This window comes from Lepisosteus oculatus, chromosome 28 (genome assembly GCF_040954835.1).
Source record: "Lepisosteus oculatus isolate fLepOcu1 chromosome 28, fLepOcu1.hap2, whole genome shotgun sequence".
Taxonomy (NCBI): Eukaryota; Metazoa; Chordata; class Actinopteri; order Semionotiformes; family Lepisosteidae; genus Lepisosteus; species Lepisosteus oculatus.
In genome coordinates, this window is record NC_090723.1 from 7,113,848 (window position 1) to 7,137,486 (window position 23,639).

Sequence of the window (23,639 nt, forward strand, 5' to 3'; positions counted from 1 at the left end):
TGTTGGTACCAGCAGCTGTCCGAACTTTTATTGATAAAAGAAAAAGATTTTTCCCTGCCTCGATGAAGCATTCGCTTGGGAAAACCTTTTGATTAAAAGTCAACCAACTATCTCAATCTTACGTCGTAAGTAGCGGCAGTAGTTTAACGGGAAATTGCAATGCTCTAACAAGATACAAACCTCTAAAAGAGGACACTTTTTTCCCCTTAAATACTCGCTGTACCACACTTTCAGCGCACAGGTTTCAGCGCAGAAAGACGCAGCTTGATTCAAACAATTGAATTGATTTTACATAGTTTTGCTGTTCGCGTCTATATTTAACATGGAGTACCGACTTCTGCAGGAATTAAAGTTTTAGCGTTGAGAACACGCTGCGTTAAACACAGTCCTCTTTGCTCTCCGAGTGAAAGGGTAGATTAATTGCCCCTCACCTTTCAGTCATCAAGTAACATCACAGAGTATCATTCACAAACCTTGAGCTTCAGAAGAATCAGACAGGTTTCTATCAAAGTAGTCATTGCATTGAAAGTTGCCATCCACGTTACATAAGGCTGCGCATAATTAAGAAACCGTGCAAATTCGAGTCATCGCGAGCAACGCATGTCAAGTCGACGCACCATAAGTTATTTTAGTGACAGAAATATTTCATTGACGACACACACACACAAAAGTTCCCAAAAGCTGACAACTGAAACTTGCAAACCCTCCAAATGAGAAGTCAAGTAACGAGAAAAAGACGAAACAAATAAGTCCGTTGGTTGAAGGTGGGGGGGGAAAAGATGGCTTTCAATTGAATCTTCCAGCCACAATTGTTCGTGTTCATCCAAACTCCCTCCACGGCCAGCACAAGGGAAAACACAGGCGCTAACCCGGAATAATAAAACGCTTTAGCACAGAAACGCACTAAAGAACCGGAGCGTTTTACTTATCTCCACTCGGCGCGGAGCTCCGACCAGCGGCGGTGACGTCACCAGGTGCACAATGGTCGCCTTGTTACTCCGCGGCCGGAAGCAGTCAGATGCAGCGCTCGCGCCGCCCGAAAGGACCTCGTGTCAGCACCGCGGGGTGAAAGTGTAAGGATGGGGGTATGTCGGTATTGGGACAGACTGGTTTAAAAACTCGGACTGCCTCTTGCATTTGGTAGCATGATGCGAACAGTCAAGGACCAACATACAGTATAGTTTGATACAAGTGTTTTTCTCTCCCCTCAAACAGTCACACCGAAATCCCTTTGGTGGTTCCACACACACCAGGTGTAACTGCACACCTGGATGCACACCACCTTGCTTCAAGACTCAAGACTCAAGACTCGGGTTCTTGAAATAGGTGTACAAGCCACTACACCCACCCAGATGGGGCATCCCAAGGAGCAGGCTGTGGGTTGGGAGGATCCAGTCCCCAGACATCCGGCACATGCAGAGCTGCCCCCATCTCTCTGTCCTTAGACTTCCGGATCCCAGCAGCTGACACGGGGTTGTGTGTGCGGCCCGCTGAGATTCAGCTCTCCGAGAGGGGGGCCCACAGGACTCCTGGATCTCTCACGCCACGGCTCTGCTCTGGGCTGTGAGACGCTGCATCTCCAAGGCCTGTAGCAGCAGTGCGGAACCGTGAATCGCCTGTTTCCTTGATTGGAAAATGCAGAACAAGTACGATGGGAGGCAGGGGGGGAAATGCAACATCATTAGCAGGAGTGCTGCTCCTAAGAGCACCCCAGATCTGAAAACAGTAACTCCTCACAGCCATGGTTTCACACACCTGCCACAGGCACACATCAATGACCCCGTTTCTGCACAGAGGGTCAGTAGAGCACTTCTTTTACACTGACTCCAGACACACACTTCCCAGAGGATGCCTGCCATTTTAGGATGGTGTGGACTTGAGAGGAGCTCAGAGAAAAGCCCTCTTGAGCTGCAGGCTGGGACCCACTGTGGCCGAGAGAGAACTGTGCTGCGTGTGAACTTCACAAGCCCCCTTTAGAAGGACGGACAGTGTCAGCTGAGGGGGGCAAGGATTTGGATGGTTAGTAGCAGGGCAGAAACTAGCCCAAAGGGGCAGCCTGTCTTGTCGTAGTGCTCTAGAAGGGCAGATCGGGAGGTTGGGTACTGTCACCCCTCCGTCAGCTCGTAGTGGAGACAGCGCAGATGGCAAGAAGCATGCAGGGGGCACAGAGCAGTCTGGAGACCACTGCCAAAGCCATGCACTTCCAGCCAGCACCAGCGTGCAAAGAAAAGGAAGGCAGCACAAGGAGCTGTGCTTCCTACAAGCACTACTGTGAAGATGCATGTGGCCCAGGAAATTCAGGACACAATGTTTCTGCTTAGCTTTCTTTGCACCAGCAATGGTGAACTAGATTCTCAGTAAGAGCCCCTCCAGGTCTCCCTCGATAAAAGACCAGCGAATAATCAGGAAAAAGTCAAAATACCATCTCACAAGAATTAGGTAGACCACTTAACATGCTTTATTTCAGCATTCAAAATAATTAAAAACATCTCAAATTATTATACATATACAAAATAGGTACAGATCCTTTTGTTTTACCCCCCCAAAGTGTGTCTGCTTCTCGGAATTTGATTTTTTTTTTCCTGTTTTCACTTTTGAAACCCTTCGACTAGAGAGGAAAAACAAACAAAAAAAAACAAAACAAAAATGAAGGTAGAAAGGGGGGGGTGGACCGCAGGAAGCCATGGGGCAATGGAGAAGTGGGGGGGCATTTTGGGGGGGGGGGAATAAGAACAACTGGGGGAGGAACAGACAAGAGACAAAATCCACCTGCTTAATCTACAGAAGACAGGAATGCATTCACTGGGTCTACAGTAATGTCTCAGTTCTCCAACTCGGCTGTAGAGCTTTCAAGTTAACACCTTTAAAAAAACACACAATTATTCCTCTTTGACAGCGAGACACGGATTTGTTCATCTAGCACCAAAGGTCCTGTAAGCGTTCTGTGAAAATAATATATATCTTAAAAATATATTTTTATCATACACTGCTTGCGGGACCTCATGAAGAAATAGCACCTTTGCAGCTGTCACCTGCTTAATTATTTCTTTTTTTTTTTTGGAGTGTAAAACCTGTCCTGGTGTTTGCACACGCCCTAGGTAACATGGATTGTTTCTGAGGTAGCCTTAAAGATTTCAAAATGAAGTTTAACCCCTGTCTCTCTCTCATTTTACTTTCCCGATGACACTTTCTCTCTCTGGTTTTTTTTTTTAAGAACAATGATTCCTTTTTCTCCTGGTGGTCAGAACAACAAGACACTTCGGCTGTCGTTTTTCAAATTTATTTAACACCTGAAAACGGTACATAGCATTTGGTTTTTCATTGTCCTTCCGCAGTGGTAAAAAAAATGGCAATAACGTCACCTGTATTCATTACTTTTTTGCTTTTTAAACTCCAGGGGATTTTACACTTTACAAGTATATATTATTTTCTTGTTGCCAGTGAAACAAAAGTTGTTTTTTTTTTAAAAAGTGTCCTTGATGTAGGTGTCGGTAAAAGTAGTGGTCCCATGATTTTTTTGAAAAAAAAATCGATAACACACAAACACCGTCTTCAGGAGTGTAGTTTTAAGCAAGTGGACCTTTTGCGGCCGAATGAAACTTAAGTTTTTTTTTTAATGCATAGAAAAGAGTTTAGAGAGATGACTGCTAGAAAAAAAAATTCAAGTCCAGATTTCTTTTTTACAAGAAGCAGACTGGGCCAACTTCAATGCCAAATTCCTGATCAGGTGCACCAACATCCATAGGAGCCAAGTCAATGATGGGGAGGCGGGATGTTTTCGTTGTCTTGTAGTCAATGACTGTCTTGCCCCATGAGCCAGTGTGTCTCTGCAAGTGGGGAGAGAAGGACAGGGTCAGTGGGGCTCTTCCAGCTGGAGCATTATCAGTGCTGGCACCTTTCAACCCCCCAGCCTACAGCATACAGTAACGTCCTCCTTGGCATGGCAAAGCGGATCTAATGCAACTGATTGCACAGAAACAGATTTTACATTCTCGCCTGCTCCCCACCCCTTCTTACCCACTCTGTCTTTTGTTCTCCTGTGCCTTATTTATTTGCTATTTTCCCTCTGCCCCTCACACCACAGCCGAAACGTCGCGTCTCTTTTCTTCACCTTTCAGCGTGGAACAAGTCTTTACCTGTTCCTTTGCCGCCTACCTATGCTTGAACACTTTATAAAGAGGCCCACTTTATCCCAGTGTTTTCCGGCTACGGGCTACGGGCACGTCACACCCGTGCTGTTCTTGCCCCGGCTACTGGGCGATCCGTCCCTATCCCTGTGTTAGCGGGCCCGGAATGAGCTGTTTTACCCCGGCATCCCAGTGCAAGGTAACAGGGAGGAGGAGGGACTCACCGTGCAGCCATCCTCGCTGACGCTGTATGTGAAGCGGCTGTTGCCCTCAGCTCTGATCTCGATCTCGTTGGAGCCTTGCAGGAGCAGGGCCTTCTTCAGGTTGCCAGCCTCCTGGTCCATGTAGGCGATGCTGTTCTTGCAGTGGTAGGTGATGTTCTGGGAGGCTTCAGTGGACATCAGGCGCAGGAAGGTGAGCTGGATGTTGACATCATCAGCGTTGGAGCCCTCGCCGCCATATTCGAACTGCACGGGGAGGAAAGAAGAACTCAGCTCAGCATATCTGGGCACCCCTCATCTCCAAGCCAGGCAGGAATACAAGATCTTTCTGCTGCCAGAGCAATAGTTCACGGCCTCATTTGTGCTCACCTGGAAGCCATCGCTCATTGCCTCGCCGAACCAGACGTGCTTCTTGTCCTTGGGGTTCTTGCTTGTGTACCAGCTCTTCTGGGGGGCGGTGGCCGTGGTTGGGTAGACGCAGGTCTCGCCAGTCTCCAGGTTGCAGTGGACCTTGATGGCATCAAGAGTGCAGCCCTGGTTGGGGTCAATCCAGTACTCTCCTGTGGGACAGATGGAAAAGACGGGGAGTGAGCGCTGTGTGCACTGAGAAGTTACAGCAGGGGGACTCCATTAAGAGCAGGGAGACCCAGATGCGCTTGTTCCCTATAGACTCTCTTGGGTTTAGCAGTCCTGCGAAGTCATAGAGAGCAAAAGATTTTTGTGATCTCTGTGATGTCTAAAGCCTTCAGCAATGTCTCCTTCATGAGAGGCCGATGTTGTGCTTTACTGTGCATTGCGAGTTCCCGGCACAGTTGCTTTTGTTCAAAGCCATACTTGAGTTTTTCCTTTGGAATTGCTGGAGCTTTGACACTGCAGGACACTGTCCTGCTCCTGCTTTTTTAGACTGCTGTGCTTGTCCCGTCCGGCGCCCACACACTAGGAAGGGGCGCCAGACACAGGAGGGCCAACTCACCGCTCTTCCATTCAGGGTGGCACATCTTCAGGTCCTTGCAGGTGCGGGCGGGGTTCTTCTTGGTGCCCTCGGGGCTGCGGATGTTCTCGATCTGCTGGCTCAGGGACTTCAGGGTGGAGTCCACCTCCAGATCGCGGTCGCGGACCACATTAGCGTCATCGGCTCTGTAGTGACGGAAGGGATCGGGGGCCTTCTCCTGAGCGGGCTGGGCAACGAAACCGAAGTCGAATCCACCTCCGGGGGGGCCGGGGGGTCCGGGGGGTCCAGGAGGTCCAGGGGGACCCTGGGTAGAGAGGGCGAGAGGAGAAGCAGGGGATCAGAACCTCAATGGGACACAGAGTGAGATCAGAGAATGCAGAGAATGGGATCAAGGTTGATGACTTACAGCAGGGCCAGATTCACCAGTGCGACCACGGGGGCCAGGGGGGCCAATGGGACCGGGCAGACCACTCACGCCATCCTTACCAGGGGAACCAGCACTGCCAGCGGGACCCTTGAGGGGGGAAGAGAGAGAACCATACAGGTTAGACCAGAACAAGGACCCTCGACAGCACCCTCCTGATTCTTGACTGAGGCAGGCTTAGCTCTTAGTTTTGGAGAATAGGAAGAGACCTGTTACTGAAAAGTAAAGCCAATTCTGCTCTCTAGTTATGAATAATCACATTGTTTTGTGCACATCATCCGCTGGTATGTGATGAACTTCACGCGTTTCCCTCCGTGACTAAGATCGAGCCACGGATAAAGACATGCACCCACCACACGCTATCAGTGTGCTGGTGCTGGACTGCTGTAACACAGGTGTGAAGGGATGTACTCACTCTTGGTCCAGCAGGGCCAGAAGCACCAGCAGGTCCAGCTTCTCCAGGAGGTCCCTATGAGACAAAATATTAGAGGAGCCCGGGTCACCTGTTTCTTGGCGTGACGCATGCACAAGAAGAAACCAGTTTGCTTCTGAGACTGGCACAGCTTGCAAATCAAAGAGAGCAGCAGAGTAAAAACAATTAGCTATTTTATTCTTTATATTCCTCTTTCTAGAGCCACTTAAGGTGAAAACAGAAAAGGAAGAAGCCAAGCTAATAATTTTGGAACCAGATGTACTGTATATCCTGACCGTTTCAGTCATCTGGGAGGCTGGAAAAACCCCCATTGCGAATGGGCTTCAGACAAAATAAGACAGCCAGTGTCTATGTGTCCCGTGTCTTTAACAAAGGACTTTATTTTTTTAAAGTGCATGTATTACCTATCAACAAGATTAAAACAGCAGAGTTGAGAGGTGGAGGTAATTATAATAAGGAAACAAAGGCATCAGTATTATTTAGCTTTTTCCACTTGTGAGATATTCCTGCATAACAAAATATAGGCCTTTTTTTTTAAAAGCCCAACAAGGATAAGTTCATCATCTAAACAATGAAGTTGAGACTTCCAACTGTGAGCGGTAGGAATTGTTGACGCTACTATTTCACCACCTGCTAGTTCAAGTAAAGTTTATTAAAAGAAAAGCCTTGTGAGAACAACAAGTCTGGAGAACAAGTGTGGAAAAAGGAGAGGATGATGACACCCTTAGAGGAGGTCATAAAATGTTATCTCTGAAGGTTTTTGTACAAAACCTGTGTTTTTTTTTTCAGGCCTTCATGAAAGCTGCTCATCTTAAATCTGGAAAATTCTGAGAACACAGAGGCTGAGGACAGTCAGGAGGATGAAAGAGGAGAGAGTTAGGAACAAAGCAGCGATAAGGTCAGCGTTTGTCTTTGGGAGTGTGTGTCTAAGGTTACTCACAGCGGGACCGGGCAGACCCTGCAGGCCAGTGAAACCTCTGTGTCCCTTCATGCCTCTCTCACCAGCTTCGCCAGTCTCACCCTTGTCACCACGGGCACCTTGAGCACCCTGGAGAAGGAGAAAAAGTGTGTCCAGTGAAGTGCCTGACTGCAATTAACACGTTCACGTGTCCTATGGCACACGGAACATCTAGGTACTAAAAAGCATATAGAAATGGATCACTTACAGCAGGACCACGAGCACCAGCAGGGCCAGCGGGACCAGCAGGACCAGCAGGTCCCTAGAATGGAAAGAGAGATGTAGAGGAGCAAAGTTAACAAAATAAAATGTGAATGAGAGCCATCTTCCTGTCGGCACTCAGGCAGAATCAATATGGCTGCAGTATGGACCTATTCTTACAGAATGGACAGGAGATGGTTTGAACATTCCTGCTATCTATACAATCATCCACACAATACTAGGCAGAGTGTTACTTCAGAGCCATAATCAGAATTATTAGTATCATAAAGGACAACCAAAAATGATATTTCTTTTACTTCTTAATTTTTGTTTTCTTTTAGGTACAACACATGAGTATCTTAGGTTGCTAGTCTTCTGATTATTCTTTTTCAAGGGCCATTAGAACAGATTTTTTACCTATTTTTGCCCAAATCTGAACTGAATATGAGAATATTAAACAACTCTGAGCTGGTCTTTTCTGCTCTTTTGTCTTCATGACACTTGACCGCGGTTCACCTGAAGACAGTGACAGCGCTGAGCTTTGTATTGTGGACAGTATGCCTGTTTCCTCTGCAGTTCGAGCGGAAGGGATACTCACGGCCTCGCCACGATCACCAGTCTTGCCAGCAGGGCCAACAGGGCCGGGAGCGCCAGGAGCACCGGGGGCACCAGGAGCACCAGCAGCACCAGACTCACCACGGTCACCCTGTAGTAGAGAAAGACAGTGAACTGAGTTAGTGGCAGGCAAACACGTTGAACTGCACTGCAATAACAAGTCACTGCCAGCAGGGGAAAGTAGTGCTGTGCATTAGTACTCCATAATGTCCGACACTGAGGGGTAGTACTGGGCGCAGCACTCGCACAGTGACGGTCTAAGCAATATACATCACCGCTTACTGCTCACGCCATGCAAAATCCCAGGAGCACTGACAATAAATGATGTCAATGACGCTGCAGCTCACTGTGGACAGGACCGCGGTGCGTCACCCCAGTGCACCACGCGGACTTCCAGAAAGTGTTGGTGGGGATGTCTTTCGTGCTGCACAAGAGGTTTATGTAAATGAAGACAGGAGGCTTACCTTAGGACCAGGAGCACCATCGCGACCAGGAGCACCCTCGTTACCAGCAGCACCCTGCAGGGAGACAGGAGGAAAATCAGTCAGCTGGGTCACTAAAGGACATCTGCATTTCACGGCACAACATACTGGACAGGGAAGGGGATGCCAGCATGCCCCATCTTTGTCTGGCTGCAGCATCTGATTCAACTGATTTTTCGCCTTTGAATAAATAGGCAGGTTGCATGTGCAAATGAGGTTACATATTTCCTAATCAAACAGCACTTGAGAGAAGCATGTTTGCAGTGGGAAAACCCTAAGCATGATTTACTTTACAGCTTCCGTACACCTAGGAAGCCGAGGTTTTCTGTAACGTGTAAGCATGCTTTCTGTATGCCTATTGTATAAGCCTTTATGCCCATGCTCCAGCTTGGTCCACCCTGTTTCACAGTGGGTAGGTTCCCTAGACCTGGGAGCAAGTTTCATGGGAGAGAATTTCCTCACCTCACGTCCAGCTTCACCGGGAGCACCAGACAGGCCAGGGGGTCCCATGGGGCCAGGGGGACCGCGCTCACCAGATGGGCCACCAGGTCCCTGCTTTCCAGGCTCTCCCTATCAGAGACGGAGAAAGACAGTGCTGGGTCAGGTCTCCAGCAGCGACTGAAGAGTGAAGTCCTGAAGTCCTGAAGTACAAGGACATTCCTACTAAAGGTCCAGTTCAGCAAAATACCCTAAGGGGCACAGTTATGTGAGAAAAGGTTATACAAGTAACAGATCAAGACTGTGGCCTTGAACAAGTTTCGTATGGTGTCTGCCTTTGTACACAAAGCCCATGTCCATGCATGTGATCCCTATTTTATGTGCATTGGATCACATGCATGAACATTTGTGCATCTGTGTGAAAAACGAGATGTTTTAAAATTCTCACAAAAGTCCATCTACTGCCTGTAGAAACAGAAACATGCTTCTAATGACTTCACAGTGATACTACTTTAGCAAATCAACTGCATACAACGCAGACAAGCTCTTCCATTTGAGCCCATGACTACTTATTGCCTCCTGCACTCCGGGTATAGCACACAGGTCTGGAGTCCAGTGAAGTCTCAGACAATGTAGGCTGCAGGCTTAGAGGGACTCTTAACCCATTAATAGCTGCCATCTATGCGATTAGCTAATGAGAGAATATTCTAATACTCTGCTGCAGGTTTCAGGACCTGCCCTGGTGGTACTGAATACTCACAGAAGGTCCAGGGAGACCAGGGAAACCGCGCTCGCCTCTCTGTCCAGGGAGACCCACAATACCACGCTGTCCAGCAATACCCTGAGGACCAGGAATACCAGGAGCACCCTGTGGAGATACGAAGAGGAGAGAGGAGGATTTACCCAGCGCACTGGAGCAGGCAGAGTAGGTCCAAGAAAAAAAAAAGAATGTGCCAATGTTCAGATTCATGCTCTCCTGCTGTGACCTCTGATACGACACCCTGTGGCCAGAGGTGATGCCCACATCTCATCTGCTACCTTGTTTGCCAAGGGTCACAATGACAAATTGTGCACAACCTCTCCCAGCTAACCTTTTTGGGAGTGTTGTCTCCAGTCTGCTTGAATACAACTGAAAACCTGGGTATACTGATTTCATGGGTCCTGCAGGCACATGCACTCTCTGAATGAACTGCAAGGGCAATTCAATGGTATGGACACCGTGGCCTACTACATCCCATCATGCAATTCACCTATTGATCCTTTTTTGCCTTTATGGAAATCTGATTAGATCGAACTAGGTGTCGCTGAACCCTGAGCTTTTATTACATGGAGGCAGCCATGTTTGATGTTCTCTCTGAGCCCTGCAGTGACACAAGCTCGTGCTATAACTCCAGCACTTGAACCTCCAGGTCCCCCGGAAGGGGGGGGGGGTCCCTACACTAACACAGAGGTGCTGAGAGGCAGAGAGGTTGGAACTCACAGAGGGACCATCAGAGCCAGGAGATCCCTTCTCTCCAGCGGGGCCAGGGGGACCAGCAGCGCCAGGCTCACCAGGGCGACCAGCAGGGCCAGTGTCACCACGGTTACCCTTCTGTCCTTCCTTTCCAGCAGGGCCAGGGGGGCCGGGAGGTCCGCTGTTACCCTAAGAGAGGAAGAGAGAGGGAGGGAGAGAGGTTAGGGTCAGGCACTTTTTCTAGCTGATCCAGATGTCCAGAAGAATTAGAGTAAAATGTAAATGAAAACAGGATTTAGCATGATACTCTTGCAGGTGTGGATGCACAGGTAATGAATGACCTTTCCCTGAATGTTGAGAAAACCAAATGACCATCGTTAACAAAATTAATGGGGGAAGTAAAGGTTTTAGGGAAGAAGCTACTGAACAGTGCAGCAATGCACTGCACTCCATTTACTGATGTGTAGCGTCATACTCTAAGAGCTGAGAATTGAAAAGTTCCAACGCAACACAGGAATCTGGCCAATGCAGCTGTCTCAGTGCCTCCTTCTCACCTGCTGCTGACAGCCAGGGAGATATTCTCACAGGAACCATCATCTACATAAGAATTACAAATTCTTTTTGCACCCATAATTTATATGTAAGATTTTGCCAAGTGAGTTTTTGCATACAGATTTTATGCAAATTAATTCAACACCTGTGGTTGGGATTATGTAAAACTATTCACAATCGGAAGCATGAGGGGTTGTGGTTGAATGTTTGCAGTGCTCAGGGTGCCCTAAAAGAGAGAGAAGGTACTCACAGCAGGGCCAGGGGGTCCAACTCTTCCAGCAGCGCCAGGGAAACCAGTAGCACCCTAAACACAAGAGCATCCACAGGTGAGATTACCAACACCCCAGAAGCAGAACCCCACAAAACCTCAACTCCCTTACAGATTAAAAGCCCCACAAGTAATATCTATTTATACACAGATATCCGAATTGATCCAACAGTGTGTTTTAAAAGAAACTAATACAGTGACCTAGGACATCCATTCGCACATGATCAGAAGGCCACTTATTTCTAACAAGGGTCATCTGAAAGAAAATTGATATTTTAGGGATATGAACCAGAGGAATCCCTACTAGAATGCTAGTCAGGATTGCTATGAAATAAAGGAGCTCTTGGCCATTGCTATTCAGCCTTGTATCAGATCTTGTATCAGTTCACAGAAAGATACTCACAGGAGGACCAGCAGCTCCACGAGCACCTTTGGGACCAGTAGCACCAACGGGACCCTGGCAGAATAAAACAAATCCAATTGCAATGACAGATTAATACACACATGCACTGACATCCATGTGAACACGTTTACCTATCTGTTAACCAGACTTCCTAGAAATCTGTCTGCTGGAAATTGTGATATTCGCCTCCAGTTTGCTTCTTTCTACTTCAGTCTTATATCTTGAGCCTACATTGTACAAGCTCACACCTATATTGACAACTTTATTAATCAGTTATGTTCACACAACTGCCAATAGTCAGACAGGATTATAATTGCTGGTGGAAAATAATTAATCATCACTTCATTATGAGTTAATCTGTAAAAATGAGCAAATATGAAAACAATCCAACTGATATCAGCACTTCCGTCTAAATAGCATATGCCAAAAATAATCTAGATTGCAAGCACAAAGAAACTTTCACCTTGACATCTTATGTTTGTTACTACTTTATAAGAGAATGCTTTCAGTCATGTAGCTGGCAGGTGAAAAGGGTGCACAAGTGTAATCCTGTGAGCTGAGGTCTCTCTCAATGTAGCTGAGCTTTGTGAATGGGGAGAGGAACAGCTCAGGGAATTGCCCCAGAGAGGGTGGACACTTACCTGAGGTCCAGGAGCACCAGTAGGGCCAGCAGGGCCAGGAGCACCAGCATCACCCTTAGCACCACTATCACCAGGCTCTCCCTTGGCACCAGGCTGGCCATCAGCACCCTGTAGGCAAGAGGGTGAGAAAGTGTCAGCAAACATGTGAGGCTGAGCTGGAGTAATGTGAATTGGAAGATCACTACTAAATCAATAAAGCTATCAGAGCAATCAACCCTATTCACTTAAATTGGAATTAGGTTCATTTAGATTTCATTTCAGTAAAAACTGCATTCCAGGCTCAATCGGTGTTAACAAGTGGTCAGTATACTCACAGGAGGTCCAGCGAATCCAGCAGGTCCGGGGGCACCAGTCTCACCACGCTCGCCCTGGAGAGGGGGGAGGAGGAGAGGATGGGGTTACTCTAGGATATTGCTGGACAGGGCAAGGCCCAGGGGTCAGGGTCACTGTCGGGCCACGGAGAACTGCACATGGGCGGGGTAATGATGAAGGGCACTGCTGTGATCTGCATGCATAAAGGATATGCTGCTTCATTTTGTATAATGCCATGGGAAAAGCAGCCAGTTCTACTGAGTCTGCTTAGGATTCTACTGAATCTATGCAGTGAAGGGGCTGAAGTCCTCTTGCAAACCTTCAGCAATCTGCTGCATCTACCTTGTGGATGTAACATGGAAGCCTACGAGGACCAGCACTGGTGTCATTTTACTGTCCCCGCACAGAGCTTGCAGGGGAAAGTGCTGGCTGTTACAGTGTGTTCACCAATGGACACAGCCACGCTAGTGAGATACTTACAGGGGCACCACGGGCGCCAGAGGGTCCAGCAGGGCCAGGAGCACCACCCTCACCCTAGACATGGGACAAAAAGGGAGAGAGATCAGAGAGACAAGTCAAGAGAGCTCATGGCTCCCACTATCCTTCTAATCTCTAGTGGAAGTCATAGTGGAACTGCATTCATATTAGTTTCTTAAAAGCACAAGCAGCTCCAAAAATAGAAAAAAAAGAGTTTATGCTCTATGTAGCTCAATTTATAATTATAAGACCAAAAGTAAACCTATTTCAACATCATGGGATTTTTTTCATGTGCTAAGGCAAGGATCCTTAGACCATTAAATTATATCAGCACTATAACACTATAATAATGCTGACCTACAACTTCAGCCATGTCTTGTACCTCTTTCTCCAGACACTAGACTAGTAGACCCTGACTGGTTAAAACACAAATGCTGTCGCAGTACACTTTCTACTTCCTTTTCCCAGTTTGTTGTTCTTTTCCTTTGGACCTTACCTTGTCACCTTGAGCTCCAGGAGGACCAGGGGGTCCAATGGGACCAGCCATACCACGGATGCCATCCTTGCCAGGGGCACCATCAGCACCCTTGGGACCACCATCACCCTGTGAAAGAAGAGTGCATCATTCCTGCTGTTCAGACACACAAAGCCCTCAGCTCCTGTGTTATGGCCAGTAGAGGAGAAAAGCTGGGGTAATGGTGGGGAGTGAGGATTCTGTTACGAAAAGGGTTGCAGGCAGGTTTGTTTTCTGGTTTAATAGCATGTTGCTATTGCTTCTACTCATCTCCGTGGAAGTATAAAATGGAAAAACTGACATTTGTAATGAAGAGAAATCAATCGATACTGGATTTTTTGATGGAGCAGTATGGATTTTTGAAAGGTGAGGGAGGGAGGTTTATAGAATCAGGGCTCTCTCATCTATGATAGATCCTTGTCTCTCTGTACAATATGAAGAAATCCCTTCAATTGCAAGATGCCAGAATTCTTTTTAAGATAAGAAGGCTACATTATCCACAGGTGTATCCCTAATTCCATTGTCTGTATACTTGCTATACATGTCTATCATGGAAAAGGAAAACATAGACAGGGAATACTTGTTCGGACCACCAAACCCCTTTTAAACAGCCTGGGGAAGAGGTCAGGGCACTCCCCTCTCTGGCCTGAGGCCCCCTGCCTCACCTATTGAACACAGCAGGTAACACACCCTGCCTGGGTCACTTCACAGCAATGTTATGCTGTCCCGTTTTCAGAATTTAGCTCTTGCATCTGTTCAAGACAGGAGAGCCAGGAATTCTGGTTGGGAGACTTGTCAAGGACCCTCTAAATGATGGATACTATCACAGCACATACTTACTCTGTCACCCTTCAGGCCTGGGAGACCAGCAGCACCACGCTCACCGGGCATTCCCTGCAGACCAGGGGGTCCCTGAGCACCAGGGGCACCTGGGGCACCAGCATCACCCTGTAGACGGAGAGGGAAGGGTAGGTAATTAACGCACAGTCCTGCAACAGCAAACACTGCATACAGCAGTATCACACAAGGCAGGGTGACCCATGATGTCACGTAATATTTTAACCCTAGAACAAGTGCACACCATGCTCAAGCATATAGGTTTATTCTTTTTCATTTAACTCGGCTATTTTATGGAAGTGTTGTGTTTACATGTTTCACAGATGATGATGCATAAGAACCATAATGTGTTTTTCTAGGGTGGTGTAAAGTTTTTCAGCATGGTCACAACTGGGCCATTCAGCCACTAATTACTGGCTTGGTTCTATTTCTGTATTCCTCTGCTTTCCACTGGGATCAAGCAGCAGGTGGATCTACAGCTTGTCTTTCGCCACCCATCACTACCTATACCATTGCAATGGCTGGTTGTGTGCGTTACTCCTTGTTGAAGCTGAGCTATTTTGTTGACCCCAAATGTGTGTCACAAGTTTTAATGGATCTGAATGGTTCTGTGTTGCGCACTGAGCTATAAACAAAGGCCACTGTAGGAACTGGGTGAAATAACATGAAAGGCGTGACACGTGCTTGTACGGACTGCTTTGTTGGAGATGCCCTGTCCTCTGCGCACAGGATGTGGCAGTAGTGCGAGATGCATGTATAGTGTGCACTACATTGCAACGTGCACAACACCGAAAATGTGGTCATGCTGAAGAGACGGGTGTGTGGCACTGGGGCACAGAAATGGCCCTTGAGTCCCAGTCCTCACCTTGGCACCATCGTTACCAGGAGAGCCAGGAGAGCCACGGGGGCCAGAAGGTCCAGCGGGTCCAACACCACCACGCTCACCGGGGAAACCTCTCTCGCCCTGGGGTGGGAAGCAGAAGGGAAAGAAGGGGCATTAGTGATGGGACGCCCAGGACAGGGCCGAAAGAGCAACATGACCTACAGTAGTTTAAGTGATGGGATACTCACTCTTGATCCAGAGGGACCGGGAGCACCAGCCTCACCAGGAGCACCCTGTTTGAAGGAAGAGATGAGCAAAATTAGGATCTGTATCCCTTTCTAAATAAACACCAAATGAGTTATGATATCTATAGTAATGATATACCAGTGCTGAGGCACCTATATTAATATCGTTCTCTAATCAGGCTAATGTAAAAGTAGATCTACATATATACCTACTGTGCATGCTGCAGTTTAATTTCTACTAGTGTGGATTATTGTAGGATATGTCATGGTGCCAAAGACATCCATGTCATATTTCTGTCAAGAGGTATAGAAGTAACAAGGAGAGAAAGAATTGCACACTACCATATTAAGCCCGATAGTATTTTATTCTGTTTATACATCTAAACCTTTGTTGACTACATTGCTGGCTACACCTTCAGCATCTTGAAACCTCCCAGTAAGGAGGCAATGCAAGATGACACTCTGTAAAGGTACAATTCTCTGACTGAAAGAAGATTTGAGATTTCTATTCTGGTCATATCTCTGCCACTGCATTTCACAAATCCAGGATATTGTGATCAAATTAATGTGTTTCCTCTTTTCAGATGCACCCTGCTAGGGTGAGCTGGCACAGTACAATTACATAGGAATTTGGGTAATAAAACATGCTTTTTAGAGAGGAAATATTACTTTTAAAGAGGTATGGATACAGTACTTTTATTAGGAGCTTTTTCTAGCTAATATGGAGGAGAAAGTGAGAAAATGCAAGGGCAATATAACAAAGACGCAGTATCAGTAGGAAGGTGCCTGGGCACTGCAGTGCTTACCTGTTCACCAGCCTTGCCAGGCTCACCAGTGGCACCTTGGGGTCCAGGCAGACCCTGTATGAGGAAAACAATACAACTGTTTAATACATCAGGTCCTAGACAAAACGCCGGGACTGAACAGTGACTTGGAAAATTCCCATCATTGAGGAGGACTTACCTGGAATCCAGGAGGACCAGAAGGACCTTGCTCACCTCTCTCACCAGCGGGACCCTGAAATGTGAAAAGTAATCTGACTTAATAAGGTCCATCGGTCCATCGATGGATACCATCGGTACGCGGTAACGCGGTGCGTGTTCCTTTCAGAGCGAGCTATCTCCTAGGGCTGTGCTCTTCATCTAACACAGCTGCAGAAAAGGAAACTGTATGTGTCTGCAGGACTGCTGCACAGTTAATGCCAACAGAGGCCAAAAATGGACTCTGCTGCATTTGAATGTTTGAAGTCAATCTGTGTTTCTCCGAAGGTGTATCCTTACAGGACTTCTTTATTAACGCAGTTAAGACTTACAGCATATAAGGGCCGCTTCTCTCCCAGCCCTGATCAATGGGGTGCAAAGTATGCTGTATTTGGATAAGTCAGGTCATGGGACACTTTGTTAAATGTTTGATAATGTTATATATTTTTTTCTGTATGGGAAATAAGTTGTACTCACAGCAGGGCCAGGAGCACCGGGGGCACCAGCATCACCATCTTTGCCAGGAGCACCCTAGAGGAAAACAAATGGCACAATAATAAGTCAGGTTCTATTGTAAATGTAAAATTAATCTAATTAATTGTGTTTCATTAGGAAGCTACAGTTGTGTTTTTAAGCAGTGCTAATACTGGCTTCAAAGTACTTGTTGTTACTTGAAAGAGTTCTGCTGTAGACATGACTAGGCCTTATTTTCTCAGCTGTTGCCATGGATACCCAAAGGGCTCTGCAGGCCTTTACCTGGGCCTACCTTCTGGCTGACACAGTAAAACCCTGAATCTCACTATCCAGGGATGAAGAACTGAAAATAATCTTAATACAGAACTGGAAAAGTGTTACTTACAACTGCGCCAGGAGGACCAGCAACACCTCTCTCACCGGGCTTGCCAGCTTCACCCTAGAAAAGGGAAGGAAATATTTCATTTTCCAGTGGCCAAAATATAAACCGGCGACACAAGCTCAAAAAAGCAACATTTAAGGTCTTCAAGCAGCCTTAAATTTATTGAGAAATTTTACAAAACCATGCAAATTAACTTTCAAAGGGTGTCACTTCTGACCAGTCTGTGATAAAGAGAAGCTTTTCTGAATCTTTCATTGATTTTGTAGATCTACTGTACGTTTTCCGTTTGCAAAATTAAAATGGCTTCTCCCTCTAGCAGGACTATTAGCTTGTTTAATGACTGAAGACTCCCGATTGTGTGTACCAGCATGAGGTCTATTCACTCTGCTCTGAGAATTCAGTTTCATCTTATGGTTTAACACATCACCGTTCCCCAATGATATTTTCCAAACAGCCTTATTTTTCTCAGCAGCACCCCAAACCCCACTGCAACCCTAGAAAGAGGTGGCACTCACAGCAGCACCCTTGGGTCCGGGGAATCCCATAACACCAGGCTGACCTCTTGCACCAGAAGGTCCAGGGGGGCCGGGGCGACCATCTTGACCAGCAGGACCCTGTGGGGGAGGAGGGGGGGGGGAATTAAAGGCTTAATAAGCTCTGCTATTGTATCAGCACTCATGTAACACTAATGATGATCACTATGAGAACTTTTAGTTTACTTTCCGCTGCCTATGCTATAGGATTATGGTTTATCTGAAAAGAACATACTGGACAATGCAATGCAATCCTTTGCATTTTCTAGATCTATTATAAAGATCCAACATGCAGTAAAATTCATTTTTTAATTTTAAAATAATTTAAATTATCTAATAGATCCTAATAATTCCTACATCTGTATGTGGCCTAGTCCTCATGAAGTGTAATGAAATTTAAAAAGTCTTTTTAGGTCCATCTTGGTTTTTTCCCTGTTGAATCTTTTTTGCATTCAGCATGAAGCTATAACTAGCCTAGTCATCGGAGCTATGCAGATTGTTTCACTAAATCCCTCTCTATTGCACCTTGTTTCTGACTTCTTTTTCTTACCACAGCACAACTGCTTTAGCTTGCTGATTATCTAGCTTTTTTTTTAACATTGATTTTGCCTTTTTGGCCTTCAGAGGCAGCTGTGGTGGGAACCAAGCAGTCCTATAATACTTACAGCAGGACCAGTCTTGCCATCGGGACCAGGGCTGCCAGGGCTACCAGTCAGACCCTAGAACAAGAGAGAAAACCACATTTCAGCCAGTGCACCCAACAGGCTTCCCACAGGGCTGGTCCATTTCCATGGAGGCCTCCGCAAATAAGCAAGGCAGTCTTGCGGTTCAGCATGTTCCACACAAACAAACACGGCCATGGTTTTCTAATGTGCAGGTGCTTCACTTTTGCAGCATGCTCTGAGAAGGGGTATATCTTGGTCAAATTCACAACCCGGGAGAATTCTCCTGTAGGTGAGACTCTATCCAGAGTGTGCACAATGAGAAAACAGATGCACTGCTCCTCCTAAAAATAATATTTTTGGTAAGCAGGCCACAGGCTCCATCTGTGACCTGTACTTAAGTGCATGCCCAGAGGAGGAGGTACTCATATACTATATTATGTGCACCACTTAAAAAGACTTAGAGGCTGTCATGTCCAGTTTTATTGCATGAGCATGCAAAATTACATGTATTTGCCAAGCATACCGACAGGCATACTGTACTCACCTTAGCACCAGGCATACCAGGCTCACCGGGACGGCCAGCTTCACCAGTTGATCCCTTGGCTCCAGCAGGGCCGGGGGCTCCACGCTCACCAGGGGCACCCTGTGTAGGGACAAAGAGTCCAGAGATGAGTCCTGCGCAGTTCCTAACCTCTCACTGCACTGTGGACTGAACGAGGCCTCCTGTCTTTCAGGACCATGGACAGCGTAGTAACGCACTATGCATATGCAATGCTGTTATTTCACTATAAGAATGCTAAAGAAAGCTGTATGTAGCAGAGCCAGTCTGCCTAGTATAATTACACTGCATTACTTTAAGTTTAAATTGCTTACCATTGCAGTATAGGAAATAAAATGTAACAAATTTATGAAAGTGGTAATGCTGCATTAAATATAGATCTAGCTAAAATGTATAATAATTGCGCATAAATTTTTGTTTAACCTTTTAAGCTACAAATTCACTGGTAAATTAATTAATTGACAAAGGTACTTATGTATTAGTTTTGGATTATACAGTGTTTGAAACACTTACTCATCTTCATCAGTTTTATTAGTACAGCAGCTATATCTGTTTGTCAGCAGGTTTCAGGATGCAACAATAACTAACATCAGTATCTCATCATGCGAGTTGAGGATATCAGTCTGCTCACCTTGGGACCAGCAGCGCCATCAGCACCGGGGAAACCACGGCCTCCGGGGGCACCCTGCATAAGGGCAACAATGTCATTAGGCACCCGCCACCACAAACCGCCTTAACAAACAACAACCTACAACTAACCGCTGTGCACTGGCTGAAATCACTGTGAATCTTGTTTTGCCTTGTGTTTTGGTGACTTTGGCCTGTTATTTGAGCCTAATGTTGTACTCATAATGACAAGGGGGAGGCTGACTACTCAAAGGCCCCCTTGGTGGTCTGAAAAGCTATAATTCTCAATTTTGTGCTGCCTTGCAATTCTACAATATTTCATAGCAAGCCAGTTTCGTAGCACTGCTATAAGCTTTTATCCTTAATAGTCTTCCTCTACATAAACATGAACCAGTTCAATCTGATTTTATTCCTCGTTGATTGCTGTGCCAAATCCCCTAAATCAGTGCACTAATCTAGATGGTGAGATGCACTTACTAGGGGAAACAACTGGTTCAAATTTCATTTGCATGTTCTGCATCACAAATGAATACATTTCATTCCATGTAAATTGGGGTAATATATATATATATGCACTGCATTAAGCAGACAGTTAATTTTATGTAAAAGCAGTCTGTTGTATTAAAGTTGTCAAGTTCCCAGGCCAAGGGTCAGGGTCATGGCCTTCTGGAACGGTGACCTGGATCTCAGGGAGACAGCTGGTCAGACAAGGAGAGACAGTGGGTCAGACGTACACGCTCGCCAGCAGGTCCAGGGGGTCCAGCACCACCAGGCTCACCACGGGCGCCTCTCTTTCCTTCCTCACCAGCAGGGCCAGGGGGACCCTGGACTCCGACGGGACCCTGGGCACAGAAACACAGAGGTCAGGCCCAATGTGGACACACTGACAAGGATTAGTAAAAACAGGTCAGCTGGAGAAGTTCAGTTGCTTACATTGATTAAATTAATCGCTGGGCATTGCAGCTATATCAGGGCCTTCTGTAAACTAATTTGAGATGGATGTCTGTGGCTGTTCATGTGCATCTGCTTATTAGTGACTAAAAAACGAAGCTGATCATTGACCTATAAAAAGAAGTTAAGCATGCTTTAACCTTCACCAAGAAAGTTTTAGGCTAGCATCCAGGGCAGAAGCTGTGTGGAATCGGAGAAACTGCTGATGCTAATGTATGCACACCATTTCCATGTCTTTAAGAGCATTATCTACCTTTATATCTTTGACTTTCCAGAAAAATTGCAGCTTTTCCAAACTGGCTACAAGGTGCTGCAGTGATTCTGCTGTCCAGCATGCATGAGCAGTGTGAGGACGTGGTGACTGGCCTGTGCCATGCAGTTCAGATTGAACAGTGTAAGAGAAGAAACAAAAAAGCATTTACTTACAGGTTCACCTTTAGCTCCGGGCTCACCCTTGGATCCAGGAGCACCCATGTCACCCTAGAGAGAGAAAACAAGTGAAGAAGAAGAGGGTCAGTTTTTTTTTTTTTGAGAGGGCTGAGATCCCTTTTTATGTACCTATCACAAATCGCCACTGCCTATTTATAACATACTCCTGTGCTAATGCACAGTTTCCTTTTATTCTTCCATCATCAAAGCTTGCATCGTTATACGTCAGTCCCTTTGGTCTATCTTTAGGCCATTGGAAAGAAAACAAGTAAAATGTCTGCCATTCCTCTTTTGCAAAAAAGCTGAATTTTCAGCACAAGAAGCTATGCATTATTACATGTTAAAACATCGGGGCTCTGATCATTACTGCCTTATTTCTAAGAAAGGCTAATTTTAATTCTGAGTGTCACAGACTTGTTAGATGTCATCAGGCTTAGCTCAGTCATGTGACGTCCTGCTCCACAGACACAATGCTGGCCAATATGGTGGAGTCTGGTACGCAGGCTCAGACTGGGTCCTTGTGGTGACTACAGGGATGTGCCTCTCCCTTAGGGAAGTGAATCTAAATTGTGGGGGCCCCTAGAGGTGGCAGTAGACTAGTTATTGCTTGCAGCCTTTTGAACACCTCTTTTACCGTAGACGTGGGGGGCCTGACCAATGTTGCACAATCTCTGTGGACTCCTTTCTGTGAGGAGTGGAGACGGGGTGCAGTCTCGCTCCCACGGTTTTTATCTTGGATTTGGGTGGAAGGGCACAGAGCAAACTACCTCTTAGCTGCCCATTTCCCATAATCCACAGGTCGTGCCTGTGATAATGGCGACTTACGTTGTTGCCCTTGGCACCAGGAGCACCGGCCTGGCCCTGAGGTCCGGGGGGTCCACGGGGTCCAGGGAAGCCAGGGGCACCAGCAATACCGGGAGCGCCCTGCAGGAGGATGCATAAGAGGAGTTAGATCTCCAGGGCACGCAAAAATAAACATGCTTAAAGGTATGCTGATGCATTTTCTTATTTATCATCGTATCAGTCATACTTACAGGGCCGCCTTTAGCACCGGGAGCACCATCAGAACCAGGGTTTCCCTAGAGAAGAGAAGGAAAAGCGTTATAGGCTCCTGAAGAAGGCTGGCAGACTCGTGTGCATGGGTTGCAGGGCATCTGTGATGGGCATACTCACAGCAGGGCCGGCAGCGCCAGCAGGTCCAGGAGCGCCAGGCTCACCACGGGCTCCCTGAGGTCCTTCAGCGCCACGAGCTCCCTGAGCACCAGCCTCTCCCTGTGGTGGGAAAGAGAATTGCAATCAGCTCCAGTCCAGGCCCAGACGGCACTTTCTTAAACCCTCCCCGCAGGCGTCAGGGCCTGCCGAAACTGGCCTTGTGATTTCTTTTATCTAAAAAACAAGCCCCCATGAAATTAATCCAATCGATTAAATTGAATTCCCCACAAGTTTTCTCATAAAATAAGAAGTTATGTTTTTATCTTCTTCTGCAAATACTTCCTGTTTTGCAGTTCAAATCACTGTATAATAGAAGAGTTATCAATTCTGCACACAATATAGGCAGTGTGGTAAAGATGCCAATCACTCCTGCCTCACTTTTCTTGCTCATACAGATTATATTGTATGCAGCTACAGATCATGTATTTGGATACTCAGATGACAAATGATATTATCATCAGTGACAGGTGATTTATATCTGAAACCTAGAATCCAAAACTAAAAAATAGTAAGAAATCTAACTGAATTATTTGGCTATGACCATCCAACCCAATCTAACAGTCTCAGCAGAACAGGTGCCACAGGTTTGCTGCCACACATATCTGCTGTCATTCATTAACAGCAGGCCTAAATGTGCATTTTGAAAGTAAAGTAAAGTGGAATATAATAACAACCAGTTCCTTTCCCAAGGACCACTTGGAGAAACACACATATGGTGAGGTGATCCTCCTTATTCATTGTCCTATAATCTTGTGCTGAGGATGATTTTAACCTTACAGGTAAAATGGATCTCTTGGGCCGGTCTGCAGGGCCCCATGCTGTTATGAATCTGACGGCTCCTCCCCCCACTGTGTGGATCATGTGCAGAGAGGAAGGTGAGAGTTTCTTACCTTAGCTCCAGGGCCACCGGGGAATCCAGGGGGACCAGCAGGGCCAGTAGGTCCCTAAGACACAAAGAAGAGGAACATTAACCCAGTAAAACAACAGCCATTATCAATATGATAATACTTGGAGGTAATCAGGCAGAGCTCCTGCACAAACTGCTGTACAGCAGTAGTACATGTGCCATGTTCTCCTGAGAGAAAAATTGTGTTTTGCTGTATGTATCTGAAGCTATATGTGTATGTTCTTAGCACAAGCTTTAAATGGACACTGGGACTAAGATGCTTATTATTCCTAGGGCCACTGCCTTGCACAAGGCCTATAAAGGCTATAGAGTTTACTGTCATTTTATTCTCCGATTTGATACTTACAGGAGGTCCAGCAGCACCAGCAGCACCATCGTTGCCACGAGCACCCTGTAAGGCAACACAAAAGGACGGGCGATCAGTTTGGGAATTAGGTGATGGATAGAGGATTTGCAGCAGCTGAGTCTGGCTATTGCAACTACTGCAGCCTTCTTCAGCCTTCTACTGCAGGGTGGGTCTGAATGTGGCCATTAAGCCCTAAAA

The 23,639-nt window shown here is 46.5% G+C and overlaps 1 protein-coding gene across 1 annotated transcript in view; it reads right to left on the reverse strand.

Moving 5' to 3' along the window:
• Window positions 1-2,435: 2,435 nt before the first annotated feature.
• The window catches only part of col1a1b (collagen, type I, alpha 1b), a 30,473-nt gene continuing 9,269 nt past the window's right edge, over window positions 2,436-23,639 (reverse strand). Inside the window, exons 15-51 of the mRNA XM_006638234.3 lie at window positions 23,442-23,486; window positions 23,079-23,132; window positions 22,150-22,248; window positions 22,011-22,055; window positions 21,802-21,900; window positions 20,974-21,027; window positions 20,331-20,438; window positions 19,601-19,654; window positions 18,955-19,053; window positions 18,411-18,464; window positions 17,728-17,826; window positions 17,216-17,269; window positions 16,834-16,887; window positions 16,340-16,393; window positions 16,183-16,236; window positions 15,380-15,424; window positions 15,174-15,272; window positions 14,312-14,419; window positions 13,454-13,561; window positions 12,961-13,014; window positions 12,483-12,536; window positions 12,169-12,276; window positions 11,528-11,581; window positions 11,107-11,160; window positions 10,332-10,493; window positions 9,612-9,719; window positions 8,876-8,983; window positions 8,396-8,449; window positions 7,915-8,022; window positions 7,324-7,377; window positions 7,098-7,205; window positions 6,140-6,193; window positions 5,707-5,814; window positions 5,322-5,604; window positions 4,718-4,908; window positions 4,352-4,594; window positions 2,436-3,827 (exon numbers count right to left, since the gene is read on the reverse strand). Coding sequence (XP_006638297.1) covers window positions 3,681-3,827; window positions 4,352-4,594; window positions 4,718-4,908; window positions 5,322-5,604; window positions 5,707-5,814; window positions 6,140-6,193; window positions 7,098-7,205; window positions 7,324-7,377; window positions 7,915-8,022; window positions 8,396-8,449; window positions 8,876-8,983; window positions 9,612-9,719; window positions 10,332-10,493; window positions 11,107-11,160; window positions 11,528-11,581; window positions 12,169-12,276; window positions 12,483-12,536; window positions 12,961-13,014; window positions 13,454-13,561; window positions 14,312-14,419; window positions 15,174-15,272; window positions 15,380-15,424; window positions 16,183-16,236; window positions 16,340-16,393; window positions 16,834-16,887; window positions 17,216-17,269; window positions 17,728-17,826; window positions 18,411-18,464; window positions 18,955-19,053; window positions 19,601-19,654; window positions 20,331-20,438; window positions 20,974-21,027; window positions 21,802-21,900; window positions 22,011-22,055; window positions 22,150-22,248; window positions 23,079-23,132; window positions 23,442-23,486 — 3,438 coding nt within the window. The 3' untranslated portion in view covers window positions 2,436-3,680. The remainder of the gene's footprint in view (window positions 3,828-4,351; window positions 4,595-4,717; window positions 4,909-5,321; window positions 5,605-5,706; window positions 5,815-6,139; window positions 6,194-7,097; window positions 7,206-7,323; window positions 7,378-7,914; window positions 8,023-8,395; window positions 8,450-8,875; window positions 8,984-9,611; window positions 9,720-10,331; window positions 10,494-11,106; window positions 11,161-11,527; window positions 11,582-12,168; window positions 12,277-12,482; window positions 12,537-12,960; window positions 13,015-13,453; window positions 13,562-14,311; window positions 14,420-15,173; window positions 15,273-15,379; window positions 15,425-16,182; window positions 16,237-16,339; window positions 16,394-16,833; window positions 16,888-17,215; window positions 17,270-17,727; window positions 17,827-18,410; window positions 18,465-18,954; window positions 19,054-19,600; window positions 19,655-20,330; window positions 20,439-20,973; window positions 21,028-21,801; window positions 21,901-22,010; window positions 22,056-22,149; window positions 22,249-23,078; window positions 23,133-23,441; window positions 23,487-23,639) is intronic.